This window comes from Trachemys scripta, chromosome 14 (genome assembly GCF_013100865.1).
Source record: "Trachemys scripta elegans isolate TJP31775 chromosome 14, CAS_Tse_1.0, whole genome shotgun sequence".
In the NCBI taxonomy this organism is placed as follows: Eukaryota; Metazoa; Chordata; order Testudines; family Emydidae; genus Trachemys; species Trachemys scripta.
The window spans coordinates 18702834-18719317 of record NC_048311.1 but is presented as its reverse complement, the minus strand read 5'-3'; the positions used below and the strand labels follow the sequence as shown (position 1 = coordinate 18719317).

At 52.4% G+C, this 16484-nt stretch overlaps 1 protein-coding gene across 2 annotated transcripts in view; it reads right to left on the bottom strand.

Moving 5' to 3' along the window:
- Nucleotides 1-5170: 5170 nt before the first annotated feature.
- The window catches only part of ST6GALNAC1 (ST6 N-acetylgalactosaminide alpha-2,6-sialyltransferase 1), a 28232-nt gene continuing 16918 nt past the window's right edge, over nt 5171-16484 (bottom strand). The window contains exons 5-9 of one of the 2 annotated variants that reach the window (XM_034790502.1): nt 15385-15520; nt 12844-12947; nt 11511-11600; nt 8860-8959; nt 5171-7840 (exon numbers count right to left, since the gene is read on the bottom strand). In XM_034790502.1, the coding sequence (XP_034646393.1) occupies nt 7670-7840; nt 8860-8959; nt 11511-11600; nt 12844-12947; nt 15385-15520 (601 nt within the window). In that variant the 3' untranslated portion in view covers nt 5171-7669. Of the gene's footprint in view, nt 7841-8859; nt 8960-11107; nt 11601-12843; nt 12948-15384; nt 15521-16484 lie in introns of those variants that run through there. The other variant, XM_034790501.1, reaches the window with a different exon arrangement.

Genomic DNA, 16484 nt, shown 5'->3' with positions numbered 1-16484 from the left:
AATGTGAGTAACTGCTCTTGACATCAGTGGGAGTCACTGGTCTCCTGCAGCAGGGGAGCCTACAGAAATCTGCACTGGGATCTGACTGGTGCAGGGAATAGTTACAGGCTGTTAATTCCCTGGGCATATGAGGAGGAGCCTCTGAACTGAACCTAAAACATGCACTCTGGACACTCATAAAGAGGTGCTTCCATTGCACAGTGCTGTTGCATTGCCTGGTGCTGCAGTGTACTACCATAGAATCATGGACATGTAGGGCTGGATGGGAACGCATGAGGTCCTCTAGCTCAGTGGTCCCCAATGTGGTGCCCGCGGGCGCCATGGCACCCGCTGGGGCATTTATGTGTGCCTGCCTAGTGCCCAGCAGGGGAGAGAAGCCGCAGCCCCGTGCCTGACGGGGACAGAGAACTCAGGCTGCGGGCGCAGTGTTCTCTGTTCCCGGCAGGCGCGGGGCCTGCCTAGTGCCCAGCATGGGAGAGACGCTGCGGCCCCGCACCTGCCGGGGAAAGAGAACTCCGGGGCTGCAGGCTGCGGGCGCCGGTGTTCTCGGTCCTTGGCAGGCGGGGGGCCTGCCTAGTGCCCAGCAGGGGAGAGAAGCCGTGGCCCCGCGCCTGCTGGTGACAGAGAACTCCAGGGCTGCGGGCACCGATGTTCTCTGTCCTCGTGGCTTCTGTCCAGCTTCTCTCTGGATTAATATATTATGGAATATTAAATATGATTTTTTTTGTATTATTTAATGTACAAATACAAAATAAGCCTTGAAAAATTGTTGGCGCCCGCCACACTCTTCTGAAAACATGAATGTGCTACTGGCCACAAAAAGGTTGGGGACCACTGCTCTAGTTTCTGGTCCATTCCACCCTCCCCCCCCCATCACACTGAGGCAGGACCTCGTCCATCCCTGACAACTGTTTGTCTAACCAGATCTTAAAAAAAAACCCACTGACGGGGCTTATCTGGCCGTGGGGTGCAGTACTGTGTGGTATCTCGGGGTATCACATTGCACTGTAGTACTGACTGATAGGATCATCAGTAATATTACTACAGTGCCGTTGAGAGCTGCTGCCACGGATTGTCTCACCATATTACCTCAGCCCTGTCAACCCTGCGTGGAGACAGACCTGATGAGGTTTTTCTGACTGGAGTTCATGCCTACTGCACTGAGTAAGGCCATGTCTACACTAGCAAGCTTACAGTGGCACGGCTATACCGATGCAGCTCGCTCATGTAGCCGTGCTATGCCAACGGGACAGAGAGCACTCCCAGCGACATAATTAAACCACCCCCAACAAGCAGCGAGAGCTACGTCGCGCTGGCCACACTGACATGTCTGTCGGTGGAACGTACGTCACTCAGAGGGGTGTTTTTTCACACTCCTGAGTGACATATGTTCTATTGACAGAAGTGCTAATGTAGACATAGCCTTAGCTTGTGTTACAGCGTGACGCATTGTGTTGCACTGTGCTAGACAGTCCACCACAATAGAACAGCATGCTGCATAACATCAGACCAGGTTGGCCCACACGTGCTAGCTGGTGGACCTGATCCCTGGCTGCCTGGCACCGTGTTACCATATGGGCCGTGCCAAGTAGGTGTAGGTGTGCAGTGCAACCTGCCCATTCTCACACTGGTAGGGTTACCATACATCTGGATTTTCCCGGACATGTCCGGCTTTTTGGTCCTCAAATCCCCGTCTGGGAGGAATTTCCAAAAAGCCGAACATGTCCGGGAAAATAGGGAGGCATGGTAAGGGGACCCCGAGTGCGAGTGGCTGCAGCAAAACCTACAACTCCCGCGATCTGCCGGGGCACAGAGGTGGCGGCAGCATCTGAATGCGCAGCTGCCTCCTCCCCGGGCTCCAACTTTCCCGGCTCCCGCTGCTCTGTACCGCGCCCCGGGGCAGAAGCAACTTCCCCAGCACAGCAGCAGCCAGAGCCCGGGGGGCGGGAGGGAGGAGGGGGAATGCGGAGTGCTCAGGGGAGGGGGCGGAGTTGGGGTGGGGACTTTGGGGAAGGGGTTGGAATGGGGGCGGGGAAGGGGCAGAGTTGGGGTGCGGCCGGGGAAGGGGCGGAGTTGGGGGCGGGGCCCCCGTGGACTGTCCTCTTTTTTCAGTGTTGAAATATGGTAACCCTACACATTGGTGGCCATGTTTGACGCTCACTTTATGCAGGGGTGCATGGTGAGTAATGGCGGAGCGTGCTTGGTATTTATTGCTAATTTAGCCTCTTTGTTGCATAGTGAATCATTCACAAGTGGATCCTGCAGCCTTTCAAACGGGTTTGTAACCAGTCGCTGAATCGTTTGGACAAATCAGTGCTGCTTGGCCTATTGTGTGGTTGAGAAATGGTCACTTCATATAGTCTCTGCTGCCCTTCTCCCACCCTGCTCCCCAGCTCTGCTCCTCCTGCCTGCTGGACTCTGCCCCTTTCCAGCCCTGAGGAAAGGGTAGCTGATGGTCTCCAAGGAGATGGCAGATTCTAGCATTTGACCTGAGTGATTTTTTTCAGAGGAGGTCAGGCGCATGACTTCAGTGGCCTGTGGTGCTAGCCTCAGACACACAGCTTCATCCCTGCACAACCCAGGACTGGAGTAGCAGGTGGGGCTGCAGAACAGGCGTGGGATGCCTCAGCAGAGCTGTGTGGGGTTTCAGGACTGGACTAGCTGGGGTCACTGCAGGTGAGAATCGGGGGGTGCGTTGGCAGAGCTGTGTGGGGTTTCAGGACTAGACTAGCTGGGGTCACTGCAGGTGAGGATCGGGGGGTGCGTTGGCAGAGCTGTACGGGGTTTCAGGACTGGAATAGCTGGGGTCACTGCAGGTGAGAATCGGGGGTGCGTTGGCAGAGCTGTACGGGGTTTCAGGACTGGAATAGCTGGGGTCACTGCAGGTGAGGATCGGGGGTGCGTTGGCAGAGTTGTGTGGGGTTTCAGGACTAGACTAGCTGGGGTCACTGCAGGTGAGGATCGGGGGTGCGTTGGCAGAGCTGTGTGGGGTTTCAGGACTGGAATAACTGGGGGTCACTGCAGGTGAGGATTCAGGGTGCGTTGGCAGAGCTGTGTGGGGTTTCAGGACTGGACTAGCTGGGGTCACTGCAGGTGAGAATCGGGGGTGCGTTGGCAGAGCTGTGCGGGGTTTCAGGACTGGACTAGCTGGGGTCACTGCAGGTGAGGATCGGGGGTGCGTTGGCAGAGCTGTGTGGGGTTTCAGGACTGGAATAACTGGGGGTCACTGCAGGTGAGGATTCAGGGTGCGTTGGCAGAGCTGTATGGGGTTTCAGGACTGGACTAGCTGGGGTCACTGCAGGTGAGGATCGGGGGTGCGTTGGCAGAGCTGTGTGGGGTTTCAGGACTGGAATAACTGGGGGTCACTGCAGGTGAGGATTCAGGGTGCGTTGGCAGAGCTGTGTGGGGTTTCAGGACTGGACTAGCTGGGGTCACTGCAGGTGAGGATCGGGGGTGCGTTGGCAGAGCTGTGTGGGGTTTCAGGACTGGAATAACTGGGGGTCACTGCAGGTGAGGATTCAGGGTGCGTTGGCAGAGCTGTGTGGGGTTTCAGGACTGGACTAGCTGGGGTCACTGCAGGTGAGGATCGGGGGTGCGTTGGCAGAGCTGTGTGGGGTTTCAGGACTGGAATAACTGGGGGTCACTGCAGGTGAGGATTCAGGGTGCGTTGGCAGAGCTGTGTGGGGTTTCAGGACTGGACTGTCACCTTAGAGCTGCATTGTGTGGCCAGAGCTGCGTGGGGTCCAGATCAGGAGGAGTGCAGGTCGGAGCCTGTATTGGCAGAGCCTTGTGGGCTGGCTCACGGGGAGCTTGAATTTATGTCCTTCCCCAGCCAGCACTGTCCATCTCTCATGTGCTAAGGCCCCTTCGTGCTTCTCCAGCTTCTCCCTCCCACAGCCACAGTGTACCCCACGTTAGCTACGGCGAGGAGACACTGGCTGACGTGAGCCTTATTGGGGAGGACGGGGGTCAGGTGGTGAGCTGTAAAAAGGGAGCTTTCCTGCCTGGGGCCTGCTGAAAATGGCACTCGAGGCCCAGCGTGGAAAAGGCCCCTGGGCACCAGCCATTTGCAACCTTCCTAGTCCGGTGCCCTGGATTGCCCGTTGACTCAGGCTGGGCCTTGTGGCTAATGCTTTTCTGGCCCTCATTGGTGGCCGCACCCCCGTGTACCCACACGCACATACCCTAATCCCCTCTTGCCAGCCCAGCAGCGAAAAGAAAGGAGGGAAGAGAAGAGGAGGAGGGGATGGGGGGAAGGGCAGGCGACAGAGAAACTTCTTCCAACTTCTTGGGAATAAAAAGGCCCTATTCACTTTGAAGAATAGCAGTGCAGAGACGGTCACCTAGCAACCTGGAGCGATTCAGCATGGCCCAGACGCTGCCGGTAAGGAACAATGATTCCTTGCTACCCTCCTGAGAGCTCAAAGCCTGGGGGCCTTCCCAAGAAGAGTGGGGCGGGCAGCGGGGCTGGGAAAGCCAGGCGTGTTCAGCATGAGAATGGGCTTCCTTTGAGACTGGAAGATGAGCTTGTCCCAGTGACTGTGCAGGGGAGGGGGGCGGGGTCAGGCCGGATTCTGATGCTGACGTAAATCGGGGACAATTCCACTGGAGCTATACCGGGTATAAGAGAGGAGAGTCAGACCTGCGGGTCTACTGGTATGCTGGCATCCTTGGCAGGATCCTCACCTGCGCCCTACACAGCCCTATTTCAGCCTCCTCTACAGTGGGGAACACCCTGATTCCTGCCATCGGCACATGGCAAAGTCCTGCGGGGTACAAGCAAAGCCTTGATTGGCACTGGTGGAACTTACCCCTTGGCCGGAGGGTGGGCAATCCCCATGTAGACAAGGCCAGTACATTTCTCCCACGCTCAGGATGGATCCAGACAACTGAGGGGTTACTGACAAACAGGACCCAGTCACAATACCCTAGAAGGGCTAAAGGCATGATCCAAAGCGTATTGAAATCAATAGGAGTCTTTCCATTAACTCCAGTGGGCTCTGGGTCAGACCGGTAAAGGGTCAGTCTGGGTAGGCGCAGATTTGGTTTGCTGGGAATTGCCTCCTTAGAGCAGCTTTGGGGGCTGTGCAAAATATTCACAACAGGTGACACTGCACGTTTCAGCTCAGCTCCAGTGGGGAGATGCAGCAGAGGCCACACCCAGCCGCCATAAACACGTTTTGATGACCCCAGCGTCAGAGTTTTTTTCTCCCAGCAGTAAATAAATGGACTAACAGACATGTGTGAATCTGGTCACCCTTTGTAAAGCACCTGTATAAAAATAATAAAACAACACTGGTCCGAGCTGGCCAGATGATGGTTACAATTCGCGTTGCCAAACAGATCTGAAATTCCTCCCCTTAGAACTCAGGTGGCGTTTCCATGGCTTTGCAGAACGGCCTGGCAAAGGGAAGTTGTGTCATTCGCAGCCAGAGAAACTCCACCCATGCACCCAGGCTGAATTCACAATTGGGTTCGGATCCAAAGCCCAGTGAGGTCTGTGGGAAGACTCCCATCTGCTCTTCGGGGCAGGCCCTTGGTTTGCAGTTGGCTGCCACTCGGGAGAAAGGTTTCTGCCCTTCGTAAATGTCTGAGTCATGTTAATAGGAATGTCTCCACATCCCTGCCCCTCACCCTCTATCCCAGTTTCTGCAGAGCATTAAAGGGGGTGGGACGGGCTTGCTGGAGCATGTGTATGTGTGAGTGAAATAAACATGCTTCTCTTGAGGTTGCAGTGAGCAAAAGCCTCCCTAGGCAAAACACGGCTGTGTAGTTCGGCAGCAAACCCCGTCTAGTGCTAGCAGGTCCCAGATTTGCCATCTCTATATGACACTCAGCGATGAGCGGTGGTGCAAGGAATTACCACAATTGTTCGCCTTGAAATATCTGGGAGGTGCTAACTGCTGCGAGTGCCTGATCCTATGAGATCCTGAGCGTGTCTGACAAGGTGCTGAGCACCTTAACCGCCCATTAGGACAGGACGGGGCCGCAAACGAGTGAGGATGATTAATCAGATGGGGGAAACTGACAGCAATGAGAACAGATCAGCTTACCCCACGCAGTATTCATCGGCATCAATGACCGGCTATAGCTATCCCGGAAGAAGAGTGTCTCCTGCCAACATAGCGCTGTGCAAAAGCAATGTTGCTCACCGGGGGGTGCCTTTTTCACAGCTCTGAGCAACCAAAGTTTTTTTGACATAAGTGCTAATGTAGATGTGGCCTAAATGTCTAGAGATAAGAGTATTATACTCTAGCTTCTTCTGCCAGAGGGGCTCCCAGAGCTACTCTGCTAGGTCAACCTTGTAAGTAGAGCTGGGCAAAATCTTTTGGCTGAAACTTTTCTTCGTTAAAAACTGCAGATTTAGGTCAACCGAAACATTTCGCAAATTCATGTCAAATTCACCAGATTGTTTTGGTCTAAAATAGCAAAAAACAAACAAAAAGAAAATCCAAAAAACCAGAAACAGATTTTTTTCAGTTCAAAATGTTTCATTGAGAATTTGACTTCATTTGTTTGAAAGGTTAAACTCAAAAATGAAACAAAATATTTATTGCTGGGTTGATGTGAACATTTTTTCAACCTGAACTAAAAAATAAAAAAAAAAATTAACTTTTTTCAGTTTGTTGAAAGAAATATTTTTGTTTCAGGTCGAACCAAAACAATTTTTGGCCAGCAAACCAAAAAGCCAGTTATTGACCCAGCCCGAGTCACTTGAGAGAGAAAGCCTTTTTATGCCCATTTTACTGAGTATAAACCAAGGCACAGAGAGAATATGTGACTTACTCGAGATCATCTGGCAAGTCAGTGGCAGAATCAGGAATGGAACCCCGGAGTCCTGGTGCCAAATCCCGAGCACTAACCCTTGGACCATATTGGTAACTGCCTGGAGAAAAACTAGCCCCATCTTAATGGGCGCAGTCTCTAATTGCACCCAGGCAAAAAGGAGCTAAACCAGAGTGGGACAATCAGTGCTGGATCGGCTCGGATTGAGCTCAGGCACAAACCTCCCTCCCCAAAACAATCACCGCCAATTACACGGGGGGACGGATGGTGACACATGAGCTGCAGCGGAGGAGTGGGGAGCAGGGCAACGGTTAGTCTGTGGGCTCAAGCGGGGGGTGTTAAATGGGACTCCTAGTGCTCCATGCAATTGGGACTCACCACAGCAGTCCAAGCAGACTCCCTGTCCCCAACGACTGCTGCACCTCTCCCAAGAAACCCAGCTGAATGCCAGTTCAGATCCTCCACAGACATGTCTGCTGCTAGCAGAAGGCTTCCAAATGGAATCATTCAAGATCCCTCCAGCTTGGAATCCTCTCTCCCAATGACAGCACTGCAAACCAAAGAACCTACAATGGCTTTTGTAGCCCCTAGAGTAATGATCAGTCCTGCACTGGCTGCATGTGCGCTCTGAGCTGGGAAGGTCCATGCTGTTTGCTTAGTGCTTCCTTCCTGCCCTGTTGCTGAGGTGCATGGGGTGCATATTCCTGGAACCAATGCCCTGAGACAGAAGATTTCTGGTGCCAAAGAATTAACGTACCTTCATGAAAATAAGTAGAAGAGGACTTGAAGTCAGGACGCACCCCTGCCTTTCAAGTTTCTTTCCCACATGACCCTTTTACCAGAGAGGGTCAAACTCTCCAGCCAGTGTCCCTTCGGCCCCAGGTCAGGATCGCTGGTAGAGTTTCATGACATTTGCATCGTGCAGTTTTTTCCACACCCTTCGCTCCAGATCGAAGTCGTGATTGGTGTAGAAGATCAGACGTTTCCGCTCCTTGTCATAATAGTGATCCGAATACTTCTGGTAGCCATCTGTGATGAAGCCATAGGCACTCACCTGGAAAAACCAGAAGGGTCCAGTGGGTTAGAGGGCTTCAGAAATGGGGAAGTCAAGGGCTGGAGGGGTGGCAGGGAAAGAGAGCTGAATGGGCATGGCTATCACAGAGGGGAGCTGCTTCCAAATGGAAAGGTGAGTCTGGGGTCCCTGCAGCTGGGGCAAGGGGCCTTTTGCCTCCCACATTGCTATATGTAGGATTCTAGCCAGACCGAGCTAGGAACTTTCACTCCAAAGAATGTCCTTCTGCTTTCACACCAACTCCTTGGAAGTCAGGGGAATTATACTCCCAGCCACACAAGAGGAGGACCAGGTCAGGTCTTCTTAACCCGCAGGGGCGTTTTTGCCATTTGTCTTATCCCCAAGTCACTGGGACACTTAGACTGTCTGCCCCAGGTCAGTCTGCACTGTAGTTCCAACTGGCCAACACAGGTGCTGATGCATAACTTGTACCAGGCCTCTTCATCCCATTCCTTCCCCCCTCCTCCTGCATACCCAGAGGCTGAGTGCCCTTCCCATGAGTCTGCCAGGAATATGCTCTTCCTGAGACAATATAATCAGGAGACTTAGACCTGTCTGTCAAACCTAGGATTTTACTCCTTGAAGATTTACGTTTTGCAAGAAGCACCTATCCCATACATTGTTATTATTAGGCCCCATTGTGAGTTTTCACTGAGTCCAAACTCCCATTGTTTATGGATACCCATAATACCCATTTTCCAGATGGGGAAATGGCAAAGTTAAGGGCCCCTGATTTTCCTTAGTGCTGAGCACTCACAACTCCAAAGGAAGCCCACAGGAGCTGCAAGTGCTCAGTGCTTTTGAAAATCAGGCCCTAAATGACTCACCCAAGCCCAGAGAGGAATTCGGTGGCAGAGCTGGATTAGAACAGAGTTCCTGGCTACTAGCCCCGTGCTCAATCCCCCAAACATGCTCCCTCTCACTAGCTAGGGGCTACGGGACACTGCCTTTTGCCCATCCCAGGCAGTGTGGTGGGATCAGCAGCCCCATGGAGTCCTTACCCGGTCACAGAGATGGAGGGCAGTCAGCAGTAAGAAGGCCCCTGTGGTGGGTCTGTACATTGCCCAGTAGGACTTATCCAGACTTTGGGATCTTAGAAACCTGCAGCAGGACATAAGAAGGAGGAGCATGGTCTCCAGGTGTGATGGCTTGATTGTGGGGCAGCCCGTCCATCCCCATGTATCTGATGCATGATGCACACATTCTGAAGCCTCGTGCTTCCCACAGTACGTTGGGCATTTCAACATTGAGATAAGGGTCAGCCAACCTTTGATTCGGGTTTGGTCCGGTGCTTAATTTGTGCCAGGGCTTGCCAGGGCTGAGCCTTGGCACCTCTAGGCTTGGCAGTTCATAGCTCCAGTACCTCTGGGGGCTTGGCAGTTCATAGCCCCGGCACCTCTGAGCTTGCCGCGTCAGTTATGAAAGTAAAAAAATTGCTTGAGCCCCAGAACCTCTTTCATTGCAAATTAAGCACTGATTTGGTCCAAGCACAAAATCAGGCCAGACAGCTAGAAAATTGGGGGGTCTCTATCACCCACATGCACCTCCACCCCTCTGAGATGCTACACTCCCAGATGCAGATTTGGTTTCCTAGGGCCCTGGGGCAGAGTAAGTGGGTGGCCCCCTCCACACCCCTTCCGCCTACAGTCCCGCCCCCATTCTGCCTGAAGCCCTGCCCCTGGCCCCCACCCCTTTGTGCCTCTTCCCCCGTGCCCCGTCCCTGTCCCACCCAGGGTCTTTCTGCCTCCCCCACTGTGGCCCCCAACCCGTTTGCTCCTTTTTACCCCCATCTCCACTGTGGCCCCAAGACTAGAGAAGCTCTGTCCCTGTGCCACACCAGGGCCGCAGCAGGGAGAGTGAGAGCTCCTCCAATTCCAGGGCCGCAGCGGGGATCCGAGTGCTGGGGCTTCCCCTGCCACTCCCCGTGCTTCTGCAGGGGACCAGGGTCGGGGCCCTGGGGCTTCTCCTGCCCCACCTGCTCGGCGCTTCTGCTGGAGTGTGGGTCGGACACAGGAACTTCCCCTGCCGCCCTGTGGCTTCTGCCAGGGACAAGGTCAGGGGCAGTGCTGGGTCTTTCCCTGCCGCCCCGCGGCTTCTGACAGGGATGGGGTTGCGGGGGGGGGGGGTGCGCTGGGTCTTCCCGCATCCCACGGCTTCTGCTGGGGAGCAGGGTTGGGGTGCAGGGGCTTCCCCACCCGTCCGGAGGCTGGATTTTTTCTGGGGGCCCCCAGTTGGCCAGTGCCCCTGAGCATGGGGCCCTGTGACTAATCTGCCGCTGTACACTCCAACGTCTTGACTCATCCTGACCCTGGGCTCACTCTGTGCTTCTACACAGCTCAGAATTACTCCCCCAGGTGCCTAACAGGACTCACCCTCCTTCCCCTGCACAGAGGGGTGGGGTGTTTGTCCTGAAGATTGGGTGAATGAATAGCTCCATGATGCATGGAGTCCCATCAGGAAGTACCACCTCTGAAAACAACATGGGACTGCCACGCATGGCTGATTGGCTGCCATAATGGTGCCCCATCCAGAAATGCTGGTTTTGTAGGGCTGGTCTCTAACGTTGGTCTCATCCATGACGGTGTGATGCGCACACGCATAGGGAGTCCCCTGGATAGCATTTACAGGGCGTTGCACTGGTCAGGTATCCCATGATCCCATCCACTTGTAGGACGCAAAGAGCAGTTGTAGAAGAGGCTCAGAGAAGGGGAATGAAAGCTGTTGGGGGCCTGTGTGTTTTGTGTAATGATGCATTGATGAGAGACACAAGGTAGGACACAAAAAAGCCCTTGCACTCATTAGCTTGGAGGGAGCAGAGTCAGAGGAGCTATGGCTGATGTCTGCAAAATAAAGGATGGTCCATTTGGGCTCCAGTTTGCCTTCCCAGGATCTAAGCACAGGTGGGCACCCAAAGGAATTGAAAGGCATGTTTTAAAGCGGGGGGGGGGGGGGGGAAAAGGAAGTAGTTTTTCCCTACGCACGGAACCTGGTACAGGTGGACATTACCACGGCAAATCACTTTGTAGGTGTCTAAAAAAGATTAGACAATTATAAAAGACTAGCAGTGGGAATCACACTAGTTAGAGTAGTAAAAAATTATTCACCCTCATCCTTCAGGACATAGAATGCTGGCGGGGTCAGGAAGAAAGTTCATTTTAGGGGGTTTATGATTTCCACTGAAATATCTAGCACTGGCCCCTGACAAAGGCAGGACACTGGACAATTTGGCCCTTATCCTGCAACTTGACCTCAGAGGAACTCTGTGGGTGGAACCCCTGCACCCACGCACTGATCCATTGGCAGGATTGGGGCCTTAATTTGTTCTGATGGGGCAAATTCAATACTCTTTTCTCTTGTATGTTGAAAAACAAACTGCCCTGCAGTCATTCCCTCTCCACCTCTCAGCTTCTTGTGGGGGAAATCCACCCCTTGGCAGAAGGCCAGTATGAGGGCTAGATGCCACTGAAGTTCTGCATAAGCATTGCTTGTGTTTGCTCTCTGCATGGGGGTGAATTTCACCCCCCTGTATGATTGGGGTTGTGAGGAAGAGGGCGGGGATGAAAGAATGAAGACGACGAAATCCGGCAAGCGGCCTTTCAGAGACAGCCTGACAGATGGCGCTCGCCATGGCAAATAACCCCCTGCTACTGACCTGTTTTTCATGTATCTGAGGAAATCAGGATGAATGACCAGATAATTGTCCAGACTGAAATCCTTACTGAATCTGTCCCGTGGTCTGGGCCTAGGGAAGGGAACGGAAATAGATTCAGGATAGGTGAGTGCTTGAACCACTCATTTCACTTTGTGAAAATAATCAGGCCCCATCATGCATGCTGCTAAGCAGGGCCGGTTCCAGACACCAGCTTGTCAAGCAGGTGCTTGGGGCGACCGCTCCGGAGAGGGGCGGCATGTCCAGGTATTCGGCGGCAATTCGGCGGACGGTCCCTCACTCCACCTGGGAGCGAAGGACCTCCCGCCGAATTGCTGCCACAGATCGCGATCGCGGCTTTTTTTTTATTTTGTTTTGGCTGCTTGGGGCAGCCAAAACCCTGGAGCCGGCCCTGCTGCTAAGAGCTGAAACAGACAGAAATGATGCCAACTGATACTGGAGCATTTCCCAGAACAGCACAAAAACTTCACCTTCTTGTAGCTTTATAATATAAGCAATTTGGGGCAGGGACCATCTTTTTATGGTATGTGTGTACAGGAATTAAAACAATGGGGCTCTGATCCCTCAATGGGGGATAAAGGACCAAATTACAATAAAGATGTGCCCATAATGGGTTTTTTGTTTCAACGGCAGCTCTGAAAAGCTCAAAGAAAAAATGGAAACTGAATTTTTTTAGAATTTTCAATGCATCGAAAAGTTTATAAAAATACTAGTTTGGGGTTGAATAAAATGTTTAGTTCGACCCAAAAGGAAACGGTTCATGTTGATGTTGAGATATTTTTCCCCTTTAAGTTCAAATAAATAAATGAATATGGTTAAAGGTTAATTCAAATCAAAAAGTCAAAACGTTTCATTTTGAAAACGTCAAAAAACATGAAACAAAATGTTTCCATGTGTTCAGATTTTTCCTTTTTGGGTTTTTCCTCAACCAAAACAATTTGCCCAAATCTGCACAAACTTGGGAAATATTTTGGTTGGCCCAAATCTGCGGGGTTTTTGCTGGAAAAAATTCTCAGTTGAAAAATGTCACCCAGCTCTAAACAGCACATTTCATTCAGGAGAATCACAAAGTATTTGACAAGCTACTGATGTACAGGCTGTAGCATTCAGACACCCATCACTGAAATGCAGCCACTTCTAGGGCAGCACACGACAGCCATTCCTCCAGCAATGCACAAAGGAGCAGATGGGAAGTCTGACTTCTCCAAATGAAATGACAAGGGGAATTTTTTACGTAGCTCTGCACAAAGGGAGGTGAGACTGCAGCAAGCTTCAATGTTCAAAGACAGGGTCTATGGATGGCAGTCTGTTTTACCCGTACTGGTCCAAAAATCCCTTCCTGACATTCTTGTTCAGCAGGAGAGCCTTCAGCCACTCAAAATCCCTCGCGCCCTCCAGGAAGTGAAGGTACTTGATCTCCTAGAAAACCCACCAAGGAAGAGTTAGTGGCCAACATCAGAGGGAGATGGGCATTAAAAATTAATAGCAAACAAAAGCCCGAATTCGCTGGATTTCTTGGGCACAGAGCCAAGGTTGGTTGTTGCTAATTATACCCCCTGGAAACAAAACAGGAATGTAACTGAGCAGCAAATGGTTAGGTAGTTTGAGTGCATTTACTTGTAAAGAACAGCAAAAGACACACCCATTAGTTTCAGGGCAAAAATGATTGACACAGGTCTGAGCTCTGATAGCACAGTGATGAGCAAGACATAGGTTCATAGGTAGAGAGACAGGTGAGAGAGAGGGAAAAGACAGATTAGATCCGATCTATAACTACAGACAGAGAATCATTAACTCAGTAGTTCACACCCTTTTCAATACTGGACGCTCCCACCACCCCCAGATTTCCCCTCCCATTTAGCCACGTAGATAGGGCAGGGTTGTCATGCTGACAACTGGCAGACATTTGTTGGATAAATAGTTTATTTGTTGAAGAATGAAGTCTGGGGCCATCCAAAATTATTCAAGAACTTGACTCAAATTCACAAATAGTTTTGGCCAAAAACAAACAAACAAAATTAGAAAAGTTTGAATCACTTTGTTTCAACATTTTCAAAATGAAACATTTCAAATTTTCATTTTAAAACAATGTTTCATTTAGAAATGTCGCTAGATTTATTATAAAGAACAAACAAACAAAAACCAGTAAAAACCACCCCAAGAGAAAATGAACAAAAATTGTTTCGGGTCGACCAGAAACTAGTTTTTTGGGGGGATTTTTCGATTTGGCCCCAGAACTGAAAAATCAATTGTTTGCTCAGCTTTAGTCATGACCCCGATGTCTGTTCCCAACCCCCAGCTGACAACCTCTCAAATCAGTTAGATACAATTAGATTCGATTGAACTGAAAAGTGATCCGAGGCCAACTTCTACCCCACAGCTTCCCCTGGATTTTCCCCAATAACCCAGCCATCGGAGCAGAATTCAGTGCACCAGAGTAACCTGATCTCACACCTCTACGGCAAATTTCATCTCAAAGGTGCCCATACCACTTTACAATGACTCAGCTATGAACACAGATCACGTCATCCACCTCTGGGATGAATTACAGTAGCTGATTAGCAGCCTACAACAACACTGCATAGTGCTTTAGAACAAGACGTGAAGAACACTATTTCAAACTGAAATTGCAGGGGGGGCGGATAGGTAAATGACACATAATCCGGCCATGACACTGGGATTAGTGCCTAGCTCTTGCCAAAATAAATGTAAAGGGATGTTTAATAACCATAAATGGTCAGGGCCTCAGTATGACGTCTCCTCCCAAAGGAGGAACATCCAGCATCGCACGGCACTCTACCACCAGGCCACGTCAGGGCTGACTGAGAGGAAGAGCGACCCAACATAGCTTCTCTACAGCACTTGGGTGTTCCATGAAGACTTTCCATCCAAGTATTGACCCAACCCATCTCTGCTCAGCTAGGAGAGCTGACAAAAATCACAGCACAAGGTGGCTGCAGCCCAAAAGCCTCTACCTTGGAGTGATATAGGGCAGAACGGAGTTGCATTAATGCCAACTGCCTGAACAGGTCATGTTTTTGAGTTGGATCCATGCCTTGCTACTGGCTGGGACGGAGGCCACGGAAGCAAGGAGCGTAGCAAGCCAGAAATGCTTTACTTTACTGTGTTGGCTGGCTCAGAGCACTTCCACAGCACACTGCAAAACAACTCCTAGAGTGACACAGATTAGTGCAGTGCTCAGAACCAGGGCCGCCCAGAGGATTCAGGGGGCCTGGGGTCTTCCCGCCGCCGAATTGCCGCCGAAGACCCGGCACTTCGGCGGTGGGTCCCGGGGCGGAAGGATCCCCCCACCGCCAAATTGCTGCCAAAGACCCGGAGCGGAAGAAGCTCCGGGGGCCCGGGCCCCGCGACAGTTTTCCGGGGCCCCCGGAGCGAGTGAAGGACCCTGCTCCAGGGGCCCCGAAAAACTCTCATGGGGGCCCCTGCGGGGCCTGGGGCAAATTGCCCCACTTGCTCCCCCTCGGCGGCCCTGCTCAGAACCCTGGGCTACACCCCCAGCACTCCTAAGCCCAGCTCCTCCAAGGTGCCTCACTCAGTGGGAGTTAGGGGCCTAAATACCTTTGGGGATCTGGACCCTAGCATCTAAGTTGGGCTAGTGCAGCACCAGTTTGGCCACACCTACTTGGAATGACTCAAGTGTGCCTTGTCAGTGTGGATGCTTGACTGGGCTAACTCGGGCTCCCAGACCCAGGCGTTCAGACCTGGGCTAACTCTGCTGTGACCTGAGATGCCTCTGCCCTGCTGCCCTTCACATGGGTCAGGATCAGAAACGCAGGCCATAGGCAAAGCAGAACCTTGCCAAGGGCATGTTACACAAGTCATCTGCCTGACTTACTTTTCCCATTGGGATCTTGCTGAATTTGCTCCCCAGCACCACAATAGAGGCCACCAAGGAGTAGGCTGTGAATCCATAGAAGGACGTTTTTGTTCCCACGTCTTTTTCGTAACCTTTGATCACGGCACCACTCACCCTGGGCCAGAAAATCAAACAGAATTGCAAAGTCAGCAGCATATTGGTTTAATCACTGGGCTGGCATTCACAGCAGGGCTGGGGGAACTGGTTTGGCCAAAATAACCTTGAACCAAAACAAGCGTTGAACCTGAGCCTCCTAGGAACTGCCTCACACTCTGGGCTGGACAGCCACAGCGGGAAATGAATCCAGATGGAACCTTCCCTGAGGCTCAGAAACATGTTGTTCGCAGGGCCGTCCCTACCCATACGCAAAGTACGCAGCTGCGTAGGGCACCACATTTCCTGGTGCCCTGCATAGCTGTGTGCTGCTGCAGCCCTTGCTCCGGCTCTTCCCCTGGGCCCCTGCCCCGCCCCCACTCCACCCCTTCCCCAAAGCCCCCACCCCTGCTCCGCCCCAGCCCCGCCTCTTCCCACCCCTGCTCTGCCCCAGACCCGCCCCCCCCACTCCCCTGAGGACTGCTGCCTGGGTCGGGCCTGCACTCACTGGCGGCGGTAAGTGCAGCGACCTGGCCCCAGCCCGCTCCGCTCCGCCGGCTCCCAGCTGTGCCGCTGGTGAGTGCTGGGGGGCGGTTCCCCCTGCCTCCCAAGGCTGGGAGCCAAGGGAGCACAGCGGGCTGGGGCCAGGGCCAGCCCCCCCATGGAGGCCTGGGGCCCCACACAGCCCTCCTGCAGGGGGGTGCGTAGGGCACCAAAATAGCTAGGGACGGCCCTGCCTGTTCACACTGTTTTGGATTCCCATCCCCATTTTCACTTGCAATCTCCGCACCTCTGGATCCCAGTGTGTCACTAGAAGTGACAAAATACCACAGCCACAGCTATAGTTTTTTGTCCCAGCCAGAAATAAGATGACCTGGGAATAGCATTAGAAAGCCCGTCCCTCTGAGATTTCCAGTCTGAACTGCAGACCAGGGAGGTTTAAATAAGGTTGAGCACATAGGTTATTTAGCCTTGGACTTCGCAGG